Source organism: Lathyrus oleraceus, chromosome 4, assembly GCF_024323335.1.
Source record: "Lathyrus oleraceus cultivar Zhongwan6 chromosome 4, CAAS_Psat_ZW6_1.0, whole genome shotgun sequence".
In the NCBI taxonomy this organism is placed as follows: Eukaryota; Viridiplantae; Streptophyta; class Magnoliopsida; order Fabales; family Fabaceae; genus Lathyrus; species Lathyrus oleraceus.
This window is the reverse complement of record NC_066582.1, coordinates 210360622-210379760: the sequence shown is the minus strand read 5'-3', so window position 1 is coordinate 210379760 and position 19139 is coordinate 210360622. Positions and strand designations below refer to the sequence as shown.

The window sequence follows — 19139 nt, the reverse complement described above, 5'->3', positions numbered from 1 at the left end:
CCCCATGTCCACACGGTCAAAAATTTCAAAAAAAATTGAAAACGCGCTTGCTGACACGACCGTGTCAGTTGCCACGTGTCGTAGCCTAAAAAATATAGAAATGCGAAAAGACAACCGGCGAGAAAAGAAATGACAGAAGAGTCGCCACCATGCGTTATTTATCCCAAAGGAGGGAAAGGAAACGCTCGAAGAAAACTTGGAGAAAGGAAAGGAAAAGACAAGGTCTCGCAACCAAATCTTGGGTTCGGGAGTCGATTATGCGAAGGGAAGGTATTAGCACCCCTACGCATCCGTAGTACTCTACGGGATCCACTCTTGTTGTTCTTGTTTAAAGGGTGTGGGTTTATCTAATGTACTATTTACTAAAAGAGGGGTCAAAAGAAAATGACTCGCACGGATGTCGCATCCACTGCATACGTATCTCATCTGAATATGAGAATCAGAGTCTTCGTAGCTCGGCTAACCTATTGGCTAAAGAGAAGTGTGCTCGCTAAGACATCGCGTCTTATGCATACGTATCTCATCTGGAATGAGAATCAGAGCAAACCGTAGTTCGGCTAACTACGGGAACAAAGGTCTCGATTGCAACTAGGGCAAGAGAAAGGGAAGGTCTCGATCGCAACGAGGGCGAGAGAAAAGAATCGCAGCAATGGCGAAAGCAAGCAAGGATTAGTTGTTAATCGTCAGTCAAAACTCGGCAAGACATCGCATCTTGTGCCTACGTATCTCATTTGAACATGAGAATCAGAGTTGCCGTAGTTCGGCTAACTACGGGTTGCCATCTGAACATGGACTTACAAAGGAGGACACCAGTTGTGTCAAAGGAGAGTGGGCAATGTGTTCACATCCTAGCAGCAGGTGTCGCAGCTCACTGAATCGAGTCTTAGGCAGTTACCTCTTTGCAATAGGACGGAGTGACATGCCACAAGATCGGAGACGCTCGGAAAGGCCTAAAGATGGGGAAGCTCTGCCCTAGAATTGTCATGCAATGTGGACCTATGTGTTAGGATTTACAAATGGGAACATCTACCTAATGTTAGCATGCAAAGTAATGAGGGAGTTCTACCTATGTTATCATACAAAAGAATAAGGGAATTCTACCTATGTTGTCATACAAAAGAATATGGGAGTCCTACCTATGTTATCATACAAAAGGGTATGGGAATCCTACCTATGTTATCATACAAAAGGTTCTACCTAATGGGTGCTACCTAAACGGAATAAAAATCGACGAATGGAGCAAGGAGAGGTGCTAGGGATATGGGTAGATGGCAATGCATGAAGCAATCGACTTACAAGGTTGATGGTGATGCATAAAGCAATCGACTTACAAGGTTTATGGCGATGCATAAAGCAATCGACTTAAAAGGTAAATGGATGAATACGTGCTGGTTCTGTTAAGTTTTGAAAATGATTACTCGACGTTGGATCGAGGTTTTGATCTTATTTGAAATGGTTATCGAATGTTCATTTTAATTCTTGTATTAACAGGTGAATAAAGAATGAAAGAATAAATATTATACATTTCATGGGAGAGGGATACATTTGTTATGAATGGGGATTGTTCATGGCAAACAAACAATAATAATATATGCCTCATACATCATACAAGTATGCAACAGTTATTAATCAGATAGATAAGATATATAAACAAGTATATGATCAAGTAAAATAATCAAAGAATGAAATAATAAGACATTAAACAATGTATGAAAATTATAAACATGTTAAACAATCAAACAATAGAAGCATGGATGAAAGAAACAAGTGTAAAAAAATATCAGATGAAATAAGACAAGTGAAACTATGCACACAAAGAACCAATGAATAATTTAATCGGGAAATGATGCAAGGATCAAATAAAATCAAGATGAAATGCCTCTAATATGTGGCACATGAGATGAACAGGGGAGGATCAAAAGATCTATTCAATTTCCCTAAGCAATCCCTATGTCAAACATCAATCATAGAAAAGTCAACCGAAAAGTCAAGTCAACTTAAAAATGTCAAATAAATAGTAAATTAATCACAAAAATTATGAAAAATTAAACTAAGTTAGGTGGGACCAGGACATCATCATCCCCCCAAAAGATTTTAAAAATAATAAAAATTGGTTATTAAATTAATTGAAATAAAACAAAAGTCAAATGAAAAGTCAACCAAACAAACTAGGTCAAAAATAAATCCAAAATAAATTAAAAATGGGAAATAAAATTCTAATAAAAGGTCAGGTTGACCATGAGACATTGGTCAACCCCCATCCCAAAAATCAGAAGTTAAAAATAATTTTAAGTCAATAAAATAAAATTAATAAGAATATGTGTGTTAAAATGGACTATTTGAACCAAATAATTAAAATAAAATACTAACATAAAATAAAAACGAAAATAAAAATCAAAATAAATTAATTAAGACAGTAAGAAAAGTAAAAAATATTTTTTGGAATTTTTATGAACAAATAAAAAAGTTTTAAATAATTAAGACAAAACAGAATAAAATAAAAATAAGAATTAGAAAAAAAATGAAAATAAAAATGGTAAAGTGGGCTTTGTGTGGGGGGCGAATAGCGAAAGATGGGAAAGAAGTGCTAGGCCCGGTCCAGCGAAAACCCAGGCGTGACAGCATGAAAATGAATGTGCATTCATTAAAATCATGTGACTAAGCCTCAATAAGTCAGGCTTCATTAAAACAGCTAAAGGACAAAACGCAAGGCGACGGCTGGGATTTCATGGGACGAGCGCAATCCGGAGGTCCAGGGTGCGACACGTCAGCGGCGTTTCATGCAGAAAAATAAAAAACTTTAAACACATGCAGCACGCGGGAATTTGAGTACATTTTTCCAAACTTCAACTCAACTTATCGCACTCTCTAGTGCATGAAATGGGATGATGTAAAAAGTCAAATTCAAGTTCAAAGTGAGAGGAACATCATGGTGTTTTATTTTATGCAAAATAATGACTTTATCATAGAGAAATATGGACAACAAGGGGGGCTCATGCAAGGATTTTTTTGCAAAAAATAAATGTTACAAACTTAAAACTTAAAACAATGCCTCATGGTGAGGGTCCTATGGACAAGCATAGCATAGCATGAACATAAAAAAAAGCATGAAGGAAAAAGAAAGCATGGCATAATAGAGAAATACATAAAGTATGCATAGATGTCATGAAATGAACATGGGAAGTATGATGAACAAGCAAAGCATTCATGGCCATGGGAAGTTGGAATAAGAAGATTACCTAGTGGAGAAAGTCCACTGCTTCTTGTTGGGATGAGAGGAATGGAGAATGAAGATACTTCAATGGTGTTGCAAACTTGAAGAATGGAGAATGGAAGTGAGAAACCACCTTGCCTTTGCCTTGCTCTTGCTTAGGTCGAAAATGCAGCAGCCTCCCTTCTGATTAGGGTTTCCAAGTCTTAAATATGTAGGGTTTTAAGTGTTTGAATGGGCTTAAGGGTTGGTTTTGAGTCATGGACCAATTGTGCAAAAATGAGGTGTGAAAAGAAATGGTTAAAAGTGGCAAAACTTAAGTGAATGAACCAAAAGAAAATGGCCAAATGAGGTAAAAGATGTGTTGGTCGTTTTTGTGGTTAAACTTGGTTTTTCTTGTGCAGCATGAAAACAACCCAACTAGGTGACTTTAAGGCATTGTAACTTGATGAATACATGTCCAAATGGCAAGGCAATGCAAACAGTAGAAAAAGGGTAGGGAGCTTAACATCTTTCATGTTGAACACATCTTGAAATGGTGAGTGGAAAGAGGTGAAAAATAGCCATAAAGTTCAGGTCTCATGGCTGCAAAATGGTTGGGCCAGTTTGGCCAAAATGCTGTCAAAAAATTCAGCCTATGATACCAACTTTAGATGAGTGTATCTCCCAAACCAATGATCCAAATGGGGTGGTTCCAAAAAGGTGTGAAAGAGGACATAACAAGGTACAACTGTCATGAAGAAAGTGTTTCCAAAAGATGCCTTGAAGTGCAAGAAATCTGGCCCATAAGTCTTGACAAATTTTGCAAATTTTGGACATAGAAAATTTTCTAAGTGTCCTAAAATAAAGTCCTACTTTGACCAAGCATAACTTTCTCAATTTTAATCAAAATGAAACAAACTTTATATCTCCAGAAAGCTTAGAACAAGAGGAACAACTTTCATGTTGAAGACATTTTCAAATGGAGCTTGCATCTTGATGGAATATAGGCTTAAAGTGGATGCAAAAAACCATAAAACTTGCCTTAAATGGAAAGTCAACTATTTCCAAATTTGGTAACTTTTCCAACTCCTGATTAAATGATGAATCCATGATCCAACCTTGATCAAATTTCACATGTAGGCTTCCTTAGGCATGAATTTTGAGATTCCACTTTCAAAATGTCAAGAGTTGACTTTTCTGGCCCCACAATTGACTTTTCCCAATCTGTCTGATTTCCGATTCCATTGATCAATTGAAGCACCTCTGGCTCAAATAAAGAGCTGATTTTTTGCATGTAGATCCTTGTGGACATGTGGAGGGCCATGGAAATTATTTTCACTCAAGGAATCAGAAATAAACCGATTTTATACCAAACCCTAGTTTTAGGGCAAAAATGACTAGGAAGTGACTACACTGATTGCCAATGGATCTTTGTGAGATAATTGGGGATCTTCTTAGGCCTAGGTTCTTCTCTAATAATGACATGAATGAGCCCTTCTACTTCCAACCAAACCTTTCCTATTGCGGGTAGCCATGAAACCCTGATTTTTTTGATTAAATCCATATGCACACTCTGAGAGCTCTGAATCTTCCACTGATGAACTGAGGACCATAATAAGACATATGGAACCCCTTGAGACCCTTGAGACTTGTATATTTGGAGAATGAAATTCAATTCTCAGTCTTGCTCTATGTAGGCTCCTTCTGTTAAGGAGTGATCAATAAAACCTTGATTTCCCAAGTCACTGATGCAGTATGCAATGAGTATGACCTAGTATGATGCTAATGCAATGTGAAACACAATCCCATGCTTCCAAGAAAAATGAAGGGTAAATTTTGGGGTATTACACCACGGGCGACCGTGTTAGCGCTCTTCCCCTCTCTTTTGTTTTCAAAACTGCTTCAGTAGGGGCTGACACAGGCCGTGTCAGGCCCCTATTTTTCTTTTTCTTTCATCGTTTGTTTCAAGCTTCGTGTCGGGCTTCTGCTTCCGATTTTCCAGAGAGTTTTTGCACATGAACTTTTGGCTCCTCTAGCAAACATTGTTCAAACCTACAAGTCAATAACACAAAACAAAACAAAGAAAATAATTAGACACAAAAGCGCGGGTTGCCTCCCACGTAGCGCTTCGTTTAACGTCGCCTGGCTCGACGGTTATTCATCTTCTCAGACAAGATGAACAACATCAATTTGACCAACTTCTTGCTCCATATTCTAAGGTTTTAACCTTTGGCCATTCACTTTAAAAATGTCCCCATTGGATTGATTTTTTATTTCAATTTCTCCATGGGGATATACCTTGTGTACCATAAACGGTCCAACCATTTTGATCTCAGCTTTCCCTAGAACAACTTCATCCTCGAATTAAACAATAACACCATTTGTCCTTCCTAAAAATCCTTCTTTTGGATCCTTCTATCATGCCATTTTTTTGTTTGATCTTTGTAAATTTTGGAATTTTCATATGCTCGGTTCCTAAATTCTTCTAACTCATGGAGTTGAAGGACTCGGGACTCTCCCGCTTTCGAAAGATCCAAATTAAGGAATTTTGAAGCCCACAAAGCTTTGTGTTCAAGTTCTAAGGGTAAGTGACAGGCCTTACCATATACCAATTGATAAGGAGACATACCAATCGGTGTTTTGAAAGCAGTTCGGTATGCCCAAAGCGCATCATCAAGCTTACTTCCCCAATCTTTGCAAGATGAGTTAACCGTCTTCTCTAGAATTTGTTTCAGCTGCCTATTCGACACTTCAAATTGACCACTTGTTTGCGGATGGTATGGAGTGGCTATACGATGTTTTACATTATACTTCAAGAGTAGCTTCTTCATTAAGTGATTTAAGAAATAAGTTCCCTCATCACTTATTAGAGCTCTTGGCACTCCAAACCTGACAAATATGTTCTCCTTTAGAAACTTGACTACCACTTTTGCATCATTCGTTGGTAGAGCAACTGCTTCTATCCACTTGGATACATAATCCACCGCCACCAAAATATAATTCTTTCCAAATGAAGGTGGAAATGGTCCCATAAAGTTGATACCCCAAAGATCAAAGAGTTCAACTTCCAACATGGGGTTCTGAGGCATCTGATTTCTTTTCGAGATGTTACCCATCCTTTGACACTTATCGCACTCTTTGATTAGTTGTTGAGCATCTTTGAAAAGTGTAGGCCAGTATAAGCCTGTCTGGAGGACTTTGACTGCGGTTCTATCACCACTAAAGTGTCCACCATAGTCAGAGTCATGGCATGCTTTTAGGACATCTCTCTGTTCTTCTTCGGGAACACATCTTCTAACCAACCTGTTTACTCCTTTCTTGTACAAGAATGGGTCATCCCACAAGTAAAACATGCAATCATGCACAAACTTTTTCTTTTTGTTAGAGTCAAAATCGCTAGGGATCACCCCACCTACTAGATAGTTCGCGTAGCCTGCGAACCATGGCATTCCAATAACAACAAGGATGTGTTCGTCAGCAAACTCATCCTTTATTGGACGCTTTTCCTCATTCTCCTCTATAGGGGACATCCGAGAGAGGTGATCGGCCACAGTATTTTCACACCCTCTTTTGTCACGAATTTCCACATCAAACTCTTGGAGGAGTAAGATCCATCTCAATAGTCTTGGAGTCCTGCTTAGCAAATAAATACTTCAAGGCAGCATGGTCAGTATAAACAATGACTCTAGAACCCAACAGATATTGCCTGAATTTATCGAAGGCATAGACCACCGCTAGCAACTCCTTCTCGGTAGTCGCGTAGTTCATCTGTGCAGGGTTCAAAACATGACTAGCATAATATATGACATGCAACAATTTATCTCTACGTTGCCCAAGAACTTCTCCTACTGCAATGTCACTCGCATCACACATGATCTCAAACGGTAGAGACCACTCTGGGGCAATGACAATTGGTGTCGTCACCAATTTATTTTTTATAGTTTCAAATGCAATGGCACACTCTTTATAAAAAAATAAAAGCCTTGTCCTTAACCAAAAGGGTAGTTAAAGGTTTAGCTATCTTAGAAAAGTCTCTTATAAACCTGCGGTAGAAACCCGCATGCCCTAAGAAACTTCTTATACCTTTTTCGTTTATTGGAGGGGGCAACTTTGTTATTACCCCGATCTTGGCTTGGTCCACTTCTATTCCCTTGTGGGAAATTTTGTGACCCAAAACTATGCCTTCTCGCACCATGAAGTGACACTTCTCCCAGTTGAGGATCAAATTGGTCTGTTGGCATCTTTCTAAGACAAGGGAAAAGTTAGTCAAACAATTATCAAAAGAGAAACCAAATACCGAGAAGTCATCCATGAAGACCTCCATATGCTTTTCAAGCATGTCAGCAAAAATGGAGGTCATGCATATTTGAAATATGGCTGGCGCATTACATAACCCAAATGGCATTCTTCTGTAAGCAAAAATACCATAGGGGCATGTAAGAGTTGTCTTCTCTTGATCTTCTGGTGCAACCGCTATCTAATTATATCCAGAGTAGCCATCCAGGAAACAATAGTAGTCATGACCAGCCAACCATTCCAACATCTGGTCGATGAATGGTAAAGGAAAGTGATCCTTTCTTGTCGCCAAATTCAACCTTCTGTAATCGATGCAAACACGCCACCCTGTGACTGTCCTTGTAGGGAGCAACTCATTTTTCTCATTCTTTATCACGGTAGTCCCTCCTTTCTTTGGAACCACATGAACAGGACTTACCCAAGAGCTATCGGATATGGGATAAATTAACCTCGCATCTAATAGTTTAACAACCTCTTTCCTAACCACTTCCTTCATTGCAGGATTTAGTCTTCTTTGGGGTTGCACTACTGGTTTGTGATCATCCTCCATGAGAATTTTATGCATACATACCGTAGGACTAATCCCCTTCAAGTCTTATATGGCCCATCCCATTGCACTTTTGTGCTTCTTCAGAACCTTGACGAGCTTGTCTTCTTGGGAACCTTCTAAATTAGAGCTTATAATAGTCGGGCATCTCCTTTCAGAATCTAGAAAAACATACTTGAGATTTTCAGGCAGTTGTTTCAGTTCAACTACTTTCTTGGTCTTATCTTTCTTTTCCTCCAACTGAGGTTCCCTCAAGTTTTCCCACCAGAGTGATCGGGATCCTTTAAAGGGTGGTTGTGTTTCCATCATAGCTAACACTTCCCTCTCCTTTTCATCAACTTCTTGAGTGTCTTCAGAAATTGATAGACTTAGAACTCTCTCCAAGGGCAATTTTGGTTCACCTAAAGGATTTTCTTGCAAAACCACTTGATCAATCACCTCTATGTGTTGACTGGTGGCCACATCATCTTTGTATCTCATGGTGTTTCGCACACCAATTTTTAACTCTTCATCGTAAACTTTTAGAGTCATGGTGCCTTCTTCTATATCTATCAAACATCTTCCTATCTCCAAAAATAGTCTACCAAGAATGAGCGGTATCTCTTCATCTTCCGGCATTTCTAAGATGACAAAGTCCACTGGAAACACAAACTTATCAATCTTCACAAGAACATATTCCACTACTCCATAGGGTCTCTTCACAGAGTGGTCAGCAAATTAAAGTGTCATTCTGGTATCTTGCACTTTTCCGATCCCCAACCTCTTCTAAATAGATAACGGCATGAGACTCACACTTGCCCCCAGGTCTATAAGGGCCTTTTTGAAAGATCTATCCCCAATAGTGCAAGGGATAGTTACTGAGCCTCGATCTTTCTTCTTCACCGGAATCTTCATACCCTGCAAAATTGCACTACAAGTTTCGGTTAGTACATTCGGGTCAGTATCGATGCTCCTCTTCTTTGAAATAATATCCTTCATAAATTTGGCATAAGAGGGCATTTGTTCAAGTACCTCCAAGAACGGAATGTTAATCTCAAGCTTTTTGAACATCTCTAAGAATTTCTCGAAGTTCTTCTCATGTTGCGCTTTCTTCTTATTTCTTGTGGGAAAAGGGAGTTTGACAACCGACTTTGGTTCACTAACTTTTTCTTTAACCACCAGTTTAGGCACCACCACCTCTTCACTCACAACCTCATTTTCTTTTATTTCCAACTCAACTTCAAGCAATTGGTCTTCTTGGTCGTCATCTTTCTCAGGGACTTCTTTCGATTTACCACTCCTTGTGGTTACAACACTCACATTATTATGCTCTCTTGGATTTGTAACTGTAGCACTAGGTAATGCACCCGGTGCTTGAGAACCCGCGAGTTGTTGAGCAATCTGACTCATTTGCACTTCCAGATTTTTTATCGAAGCACCAGTGTTTCTTAGATTACTTCTAGTCTCCTCTTGAAATTGGGAACTTTGAGCCACCATTTTTTCAATGGTAATTCCCAATCTGCTTTTCTTGGTACCTGTTGTTGAAACTGTTGTTAGGGTTGTTGAAACTGCTGCTGGTATGGTTGTTGTTGTTGTGGTCGATACTGTTGTTGTGGTTGGCTTTGATATTGATTGGGCGCTTGCTTCTGAACATTTCCTTGTTGGTCCTTCCAGGAGAAATTTGGATGATTTTTCCATCCAGGATTATATGTATTTGAGTAGGGGTTTTTCTGCTTCAGAAAATTAATCTCTTCTACCTGTTGTGCAGTTGCCACACAATGCATGGCGAAGTGAGGTCCCCCACAAATTTCACAACTAACCGCTTGAATTGGTTGAACCAGTTGAACTTGTGCCACCGTTTGAGTGTCAAGAGCCATTTTCTTGAGTCTTCGCTCCACTTCAGCTGTTATTTGATCTTCCATCTTCACAACTTAATTTGATAGCTTGAGATCAATGATACCTTTAGGTTGACTTACACTGCGGTCATAGAGCTCCAGATGCTCATTTGCTGCAATGGCTTCGATGATTTTCTTTATTCCAGTGGCTGTTGTAAAATTTGTTGAGCCACCGGCAGCCGTGTCTATGAGTTGCTTAGTTTTCATTCTAAGGTCATTCACAAAATTTTGCATATGTTCGGTTGCATCCATGTTATGAGTAGGACATGCAACCAACAATCGCTTGAACCTCTTATAAGCGTCTCTGAGTGACTCTCCTTCCTTCTGTTTGAAATTAAATATGTCATATCTCTTACGGATATAAACAGAGGCAGGGAAGTACTCATTTAAAAATGTTGTCTCCATTTGTTGCCAAGCTGTAATGCTTCCCGCGGGTAAAGAGTAAAACCACTCTTCGGCATCTTCCGATAATGTAAACGGAAACATCACCAACTTTGTAGCTTCTTCTGAGTGTCCCTCAATTTTCAACGATGTCGTCATGGTCAGAAATCTTTGTAAATGCTTGTTGGCATCTCCATTGATTTTTCCGGAGAACAGTCTCCTTTCGAGTTGACGAATCGTTGAAGGGTGTAGCTGAAAATGTTCAACATTCACCGGTTGGTTTACTATTGTTAACCTTCTAGTGGGAGCATTTGCACCTCCATAGTCACCCAGAAGTCTTTCCACGGGAGGTGGAGCTTCAGCCACCGTTTCAGATACAATGTCGGAGTCTTCCGAATGAACTGAAACAACTTCTTCTTTTTCAGACTCAAAAACAATGAGGGTCGCTTCTGATAGTTCCAGTCTAGCTTTTCGGCGTCTTGCACACAATAATCTTTCTGGTTCTGCGTCAAAAAGAAATTCAGCCGAGGTCTTACCTCGCATACAAAGATTAGACAATTATTATAAAACGAAACAATAGTACAGAGAAATAAAATTTTGGTTGTAGAGCAACAAAATTTCAATTGAATTATTATTCAACTTATACTTTGGCAGTCCCCGACAACGGCGCCAAAAACTTGATCGGTAAAATAGCAAGCGTACTATTTGCACCGATGTAGTAATAAAATGGGAGTTATCCCGAGTATCGATCTCGAGGACTGTGTATTAAGTACAAACCTTTACAATAATTCCATTGAACAGAAGATCAAAGGGGGTTTGTTGATTGTTTTCGAAATGATAATTACGAGAATAAATTACACAAAGCGTATAAAAATCTTTTAATCGATATAAGAAAGCATGTTAGGGCAAGATGTATGAATTGCTTTGTACTACACTACTTCCATATTATATAATATCTACGTTGTAATTATTCAACGCCGATTCTCAAGAATTGTTTTCTCTAATTCCTTAGCCGAAAACCATTGACAGTTATTTTCCATCCTAATTCCTTAGCTATTCAAAATGACGTTAAGAAAAACGCGGTTGTAACCAGAATTTACGACTACTACAGTTTGATCCTTATTCCTAAGCGATTATACCGAAGTATTATTATACAGAAAGCGATAAGGCGGTTTATCCGACCTAAACCCTAACCATAGATCAAAATTCTATTTGTCCGATAGAAAAAAGCATTAAGAACTTTGTATAATGATTTGAATTAAGAACAACGTTGATGATCATAAAACATAGAAATATTGTTCATACATAAGCAATTCAGGGACACCCCCCTAGCATTGGGGGGTTTAGCTTCTCATAGTATTCAAAGAAAGCAAATTACAAAATAGAGACATTACAATTCTTTGGTGATGAAGGTTGATATTCAATCTCTTCCGATCTTGAAAATCTCTTCTTCTCCCAACCCCTTGAAAGCTCTCTTCTCTTTTCTGTATATTCTTCGTACCATCAAAAGTCCCTTTTCTCTTCACCAATAGCAGACTAAGTAGTTCCAAATCATCCAAAAGCATCGTGTAATACCAAGACTGCCCTCCGGAATTACAACGAGACTGGAAAGATAAAAATTAGCAAAAGGAGCGAATTGGCCAACACGGGCCATGTAAGCTGACACGGTCGCCCGTGTTGGCTCCCTATTTACTCTTTTCCTTCAGACTTTGCTGACACGGGCCGTGTCAGCTGGCACGGGCACCCGTGTCAGGCCCCTATTTTCTGCTTTCTTGCTTTCAACTTCTGCACAGGCTGACATGGGCACCCGTGTCAGGCCCTTATTTTCTGCTTCATTGCTTTCAACTTCTGCACAGGCTGATACGGGTCGTGTCAGTTGACACGGGCACCCGTGTCAGGCACCTGCTTTGCGCATATTTCGCTTTGCAAACCATTTTTGACTCTCGTTCTTCCCTTACGCATCTTTCAGGCTTATTGTTGGACCTGGAAACCAAATAGAACTACCACGGACACGCATAAAATGCGACAAAAAGAGATGAACCACTAATAAAACATAAAACAAAAAGGGAATTATGAAATGCGATAAAACTTAGGAAATCAACTAAAAGAAAGAACAAAGTGTTACCGATTCTTGAAGATTCATGCTGGATGGATGATGAAAACTAAGTGCAAATGGTGACCGATCACTCTTCTTCAACAAACAACAAGAAAAGTGAAAGATATACACTAAAGTGCTCTTCATCTTCATTCTTCATTGCATTTCTCAACAACTACACATAACAATTTGTGTTGATCATTATGCATTACTATGGTGATAATGTCCAAATAGGTTGTGTAATCTTAGTTTGGATAGAGGTTTTGAGTGGGTTTTTCTTGAATAAAACCATTGGGGTTTTTTCCTCCAAGAATTGAGGGTTTCTCCACTAATCTTTGCTTCATAGATTCAGCCAAGTGAAAGTTTTGAAGAACGTTGGGTTCGTTCAAACAAGTAATGGTAACCAGAGGATTGTGAAGGGAGGTTAGGGTTCAAGCGTCTTGCGATTGAAGTCAGCCGAGCTAGAATTTTGGAGAACATAGTTCTTGCAATAAGGTAGCTACAACCGGAGGTTTCACGCATACCCGATCGAAATCATCCGAGCTAGAGTTTTGGAGAATGTGGAGTTCTTGCAATAAGGTAGCTACAATTGGAGATTTGTTCGGAACGCTTAAAGGACTTGGTTCAACTCGAATCAAGGGGACAAAAGTGAATAGGATCTGCAACAACACTTGGGGTTGATTGTTGGTGATCATTTCTTCTCTTATATTAACTTTGCAACTTGATAATAAATATCTCAATTCTAGTTTTGGAATTGGGGGCAGACGTATCCTAAGCAAGGACGAAAGGGGAACTGCCTAAACAAATCTGGTGTTGTTCTCTCTTTCTCTTAACTCTTTAAACTTTGCATTAATTGAGTCTTGTGTGAATTTAATAGTAAAATTAATCTCGCTTAATTGTTGTGCTTAGAAGCTGTTCAATAAATTGGCACAATCACTTTGATTGTAACTAAGTAAAATTCTGCACATTCAATTTAAGTAAAATTGAGACTTGGTGTAAAGTGCACACCAAGAGCTTGATAAAATTAACCTCACACAAGTCTATCAATATTTGACTTGTTCTCTTATTGTGTTAACTCATCATTAGTGATAACTATATCAAGGATTGGAGTAATTAATTGATTGATTTAGATACTGGTTGATTATCTATATCTTAGTTATTCCATCTGGTTTCACGCATATCTAATCTTTCCATTAACAGATCGTTTAGACGATTATGGCCTAGGGAGCTTTCCCAACCTTCGAAAACATTTTTAAAAAGCACTAAATTTAAATACTGATCTATTCAACCCCCTTCTAGATCGGTAATATCGTCTAACATGTTGGACATATAGTAGTTGTTGTAATTATGCTGGTTGAATAGGAATAGGAGACCCCGAGTAGTGGCATAGGAAATTAACGTTTTATACTTCGCCTAACCTTGCTTACGTTGGTGGACTAGGAATAGAAAGCTTTGAGTAGTCGTTAGTGAGTTATTTCGTGAGGGATCGACTATAACAATTTTGTTAATTCGTCATGGGGTTATAGTGATAAGACCATTCATACAAGACATCAAACATCAACAATAGAGGAATATGAGATTCTAAAACACAACATGACCGCTTTCGTGATATTGTTTAATCATTTATTTATTTTTCGCACTAAAACTTGAAAACCTCTTCTCTTTACTAGTTTGTATACATTGCACACATTTTGCCTTGCTTGAGGCAGTCCATGTGGATTCGATCTTTTTCTTACTTCGACATTATCTATACACTTGCCGAGAAGTCATTAAGTTTTTTGTGTTGTTACCGATGATTGTTGATATCTCAACAAGGCGACGCTTGTGCAACGTTTAGTTTTTTTTTTCAATTGTAAATATTATAGTTTTGTTTCTTCTTCATTTTCCTTTTCTATTTCTTTTTCTATTTAATTATATTCTTGTTTTTTTTATCTAGTGCAATGCTACTAAGGTATTTTTGTTTTTGTTTTGTATGCAAGGTCAAGACAGTCATGCAAGATAACGTCTATGTTACCTTTGCAAAATTTGAAGCTAAATCAAAGGAACTTGCAGCAAAAACGCTCATTCTAGAAAATGTTAGAAATTATTCAAAACCAGAATTTTACACTGATCATTCATGGGAGGAGAATTCATCTTCTCAACTTGAAGAAACCTTGACTCAGTTTATAAAGATGACTCAACTCAATTTCAAAAAAATCAACAGGAATCAAGAAACCGTGCAAAGTAACATGGAAACATCCTTCAAGAATTTAGAGATGCGACTTGGTCAAATATCTAGCTAATTAGAATTAAAACTGAGATCTAGTGTGGAGTTCTATGAAAATAGGTTAGATAATCCTAGAGATGTGAAAATTGAAAGTGAACTCAAACAGGAATGCGAGGTACTCGATGAAGGAAGAGTTGAAAAAGAGAAAGAAGAAGAAAAATGCACATCATCTAATGAAAAAATAGAAGGAAGAATAAGAATGCAATGTGAAGATTATATAGTTTTGGATGAAGCTCTAAATTCAATCATTCACTTAGACGTAGATATCCAACTACAAGATCTTCAACAAAAGAATAGTCATACACCTAACAACAAGGCTAATAAAAGAGGAGAAACAGATGGAATATTTATGTCTTGTTCGATACTATCAAACTAAAGAAAATATGGAAGAAAAACCTTTAATTCCTAAAAGTGATGGAATTCTTACCCAAAAAAGGAAGAAATAAAATAATTTGTTTTTTGTATCATATATGTCGTCCTAACACAAATATGAGTCCTTATACTCACGTCGACACATACCGAGAAATAAAAAATTGAGAAAAATTGATCGAATATAATCATATTCATCATATGAGTGACTAACATTAAACACATTTTCAGCCTAAAATATTGCTCCTATATCAATTAAAATATCTTCTTTGCTAGCAGAAGTGCTAAAGTATACTTCACTACTTTTAATTTCTTTGCTAGCAGAAGTGCTAAAGTATACTTCACTACTTTTAATTTGTCAAAGAATATACATCTTTATAATGGTGATCTTTGTGATCTAATAATATAAAGTGGAGCGAAAATATATAAGAGGAAAGGGCTATGTTTTTTATTCTATTTTCTCTATAAAAAAAAATTACAAAATGCTTTTTAAAGAACAAAATGTGACTAAATTATTATATGATCCTCTATCATGTCCCCCAAACTCTTCGACCAAACACGGGAATAGGATCAATCTCTAGAATTGTTTATGTTTTATACTTCTGAAAAAATATGCTGCCGGATCTTATGCATACGTACTACTATTATAATTTTTTTCTATGATCTGATTAAATTTTTTTTTTGTTTGTTTGACGGAATGTGCTTAAATTTTCTTAAATTACGTTTTTATGATACAACCATTAGCTGTGATATTCGTAAAAATACTTACGTGCAGTTTTATGCTCCCAAAAGAGCTTATTTAATTTTGGTATGGTGCAAGATTATGGACTAATGCTTATTGTATGTATTTATCCCTCAATCCATGCTTGAAGACAAGTAAAAAATTGATCAATAATTTCAGTATGACAAGCAAGGAAATTAAACAAAGACTAATTTGAGTTGACTATAGAAATACTCCATACTACTTAATGAATAAAACAATTAATGAGAAATCGTGTAAAATACTCTATGATTTGAGGGGGAAACAATAAAGAGTATGCTTAGCTATAAAAAAAAACTAACAATATGAAGAAAAAAAATGTAAACAATATAAAAAAAGTATTGCAAGAAATGTCAAAAAACATGGTCCCGGCGGGGCTCGAACCCGCGACCTTCGGCTCATAAGACCAACGCTCTAACCAACTGAGCTACGGGACCGTTTTGATAATGTTCAACTAATTAAGAAATATACAGGTTTGTAGAAAACGAGATTTATTATTCCAAAGGAAATTTTACAGATGAAATCATAGAATCAGTCCCTTGAAAACTCAGTTTGGAACAATAACAACTCTAAGGACTATCAGTTGTCAACAAAACTTTGACATGTTAAAAGGTAAATTTTAGAAGGTTGTATAAGAAAAATCAGAAGTCATCTTGACCACACACAAAAAAAAGTCTTCTGTCATGATTCAAAAGATAAGCAAAATATAACTAATTTTACCATATTTTTCAAATGACAGATATTCTCAAAAAAAAAAAAACAAGTAACCATTAAGGAAAATTTTGAAAATACAATTGACTTTATTTCTGAGATAATTGAAAGAAAAAAAATACCGGATCAAATATTGAATTAAAGATAGATAATTATTATATTTTAAACCAAAAAATTGTCTTGGTACCCGTTTTCTACCATAGGATGCTGAATAATACATGAAAGAAATTTTGTGCTGAAAACTTGCTGTATTAAATATTTATTATGTTTAAATTTGTGTAGAAATATATATACATTTTTTTATACAAGTAGAAATATATATACTAGTGTTTATACTTGGTTACTAATTTTCTGAATTTCAACAGTTCTAATTTATTCAGAGCAATGTTTAAGGACTTAGTACAAGACAAGACTTCAAGACTACAAGAACTTTCTATGCGAAAATCTAGAGGAATTGTTTGGCAAATAAGAGTCGTGGAATTAAATGCTTCCCCGGTAAATACAAGATTATAACGTAGTACATTTTTTACTTCTAACCAAACCAAGCCATTTATTGATGTACTATACTATATGTACCACTGAGCTTGTTAATGGAGTATAATAGTGGAATAACTTATAAGGTAGCAGCAATTTATAACTGATGAGCTTATAACGAATTAGCGATTATGAATAAAAGTTGAAAGAAGCAATATAGCACTGCTAATTCACCTCTGACGCAAAATGTAATAACAGATATAATATGAAAACTTAATCAACTAACTATACTGCCAACAGGTTCTGGTGCTACCTCTGCCCCACCATGGCCATTCTTAGTAGTGAAGGGCTTCTCATCATTAAGTCCCCAGAACTTTGAAGTTTTCACATCATCCTCAGTCATTAACAGTGAGAACTCTTCATGATCATACTTTAAAGTAGCTTTTCCGCCAAATTCACTAGGAAGATTTTCCATGTCGAAGAGTGATTTCATCAGCTCCACGCTGTCTTTATTGTTGAGATAAACAAACTTTACCTTCTGGGCTGTCTTGGGATCCAGGAAGTATTTTACAGCCTATCAAATTGGAAGTAATTTTAGTTTTGTTAAATGGAAGAGGTAACTGTTAAAAACTCAAATCATAAGCAGAAGAAGCTGGTCCAAAATCAATATAGAACAACAATGGAATCTCTACGTTTTCACGAGGGAAACATGAAATCTAGAGCCATGAATAGAAAAAAGGTACTGAGAGGAGAAAGAAAATGGACCCCGGGACATGAATCGGGAACTGTGGGAAGGGACCAGTGGAAAATCATGTCAAGAAACGCATTCAAAAGTAATAAATACATATAGGTGAAAGTCCTAGTCGAGTTTAATGTGGAGAGCAAAACATATGAGTTGGATATTCAATTACCATCAATGTTCTAGAAGTTATTGGTGAAACAAAGCAAAATACACTTACAAACAATTATTAGCCAAGTAGTGTTTGATCTTTTAAAATAAAATATAAGCCTGAGAAATCACAACCATGCAATGTGACCTACCATTTAACAAAACTATGCTAAATAACAGCATGCAACAATGAGGCAGAACCATTATAGTTGCAGGGAAGGAGAACAAACCTTCCAGAAAGCCTGAAATATTCTTGGTGGATTATACAGAAAAGCAATAGCAAGTCTTTCTGGATAGTGGTTTTGCAAAATGTGAATAATATCACGGGCAGTTTTAACAGCAACATTTGTGCCAAATGAAAATCCTGTGAAGTCTATCAACCATGACATTTGTTCTTGACCATCGGAAAGATTAAGTACAGCATTTTCCAACAGATAGACTAAATGCTTGATATTATTTTCTGCTGATGTTGTGTTCTGACAGAAACAGATTGAACAGAGTTAGTTAAACTGTTATGTACAGAGAAGCCTTCTTAATTAACTACATGTAGCCTTAATAATAATGAATGTACATATTAGTTCAAACCTGCATCCCTGGTCTCATAATAAGCACTGTCCTCCCAAGTCTATCATGAAAGTTAGCTCGGGATACTTTTCCCGTCTCGCCCTCATGTGCTACTTCAGCCTAAATTTAGGAAACCATTCAATTGTAAATATAGGTTAAAATGCATGAAAGAGAAATATGCATAAATAGGCTATCACTTGATGATGACCTCATTTAGTCCTAGCAGGATATGCGGATATTAAACTCACGCAGAAACACGTCATCATTTTGGAACTAAATGTATTCTGAAGCCACTATATCAATTTTAGATCTCAAAGCAATGACAGCAACTTAATTTTTACTTCATTAATTTGTCAAATTGTTTATGGTATGGATCAATGCCACAATAATAACTTATAGGCGTGTTCATGATACAAAAGTTTCGGCATCATCAACGGAGTATGTAAAGGTCAAAATCAAATAAGTCAAACTAACCCATCGGATTTCCTCAGGCTTATAAGTAGATCTCCACTTGAGTGATTCCTCCAGCATTTTCTTAGCTTTATCAACATTCCAGTTCCGCGCTTCTAAATATCTCCTTAAACATGCATCCGTGCAATACATCAATTGACGCCCGGATAAGGGCCCAATAGCAGCTCTTAGTTCAGCCACCTGTTCATAGATCTGGGTACACTTAGTGCTTATAAAAAGGAACATGATGTGAATGTATTTTCACATAAA

General features: G+C 37.0%; 1 protein-coding gene and 1 non-coding gene across 5 annotated transcripts in view; both read right to left on the bottom strand.

The window, feature by feature from the left end:
• Positions 1-16144: 16144 nt before the first annotated feature.
• On the bottom strand, positions 16145-16218 carry TRNAI-UAU (transfer RNA isoleucine (anticodon UAU)). The gene has a single exon. It is a non-coding gene; the product is annotated as a tRNA-Ile (tRNA).
• Positions 16219-17101: 883 nt separating this feature from the next.
• Positions 17102-19139, bottom strand: part of LOC127074563 (uncharacterized) — a 3296-nt gene continuing 1258 nt past the window's right edge. For 2 of the 4 annotated variants that reach the window (XM_051015885.1, XM_051015884.1), the window contains exons 3-6: positions 18894-19082; positions 18441-18539; positions 18086-18331; positions 17102-17540 (exon numbers count right to left, since the gene is read on the bottom strand). In XM_051015885.1, the coding sequence (XP_050871842.1) occupies positions 17244-17540; positions 18086-18331; positions 18441-18539; positions 18894-19082 (831 nt within the window). In that variant the 3' untranslated portion in view covers positions 17102-17243. The remainder of the gene's footprint in view (positions 17541-18085; positions 18332-18440; positions 18540-18893; positions 19083-19139) is intronic. The other 2 variants (XM_051015886.1, XM_051015883.1) reach the window with 1 other exon arrangement.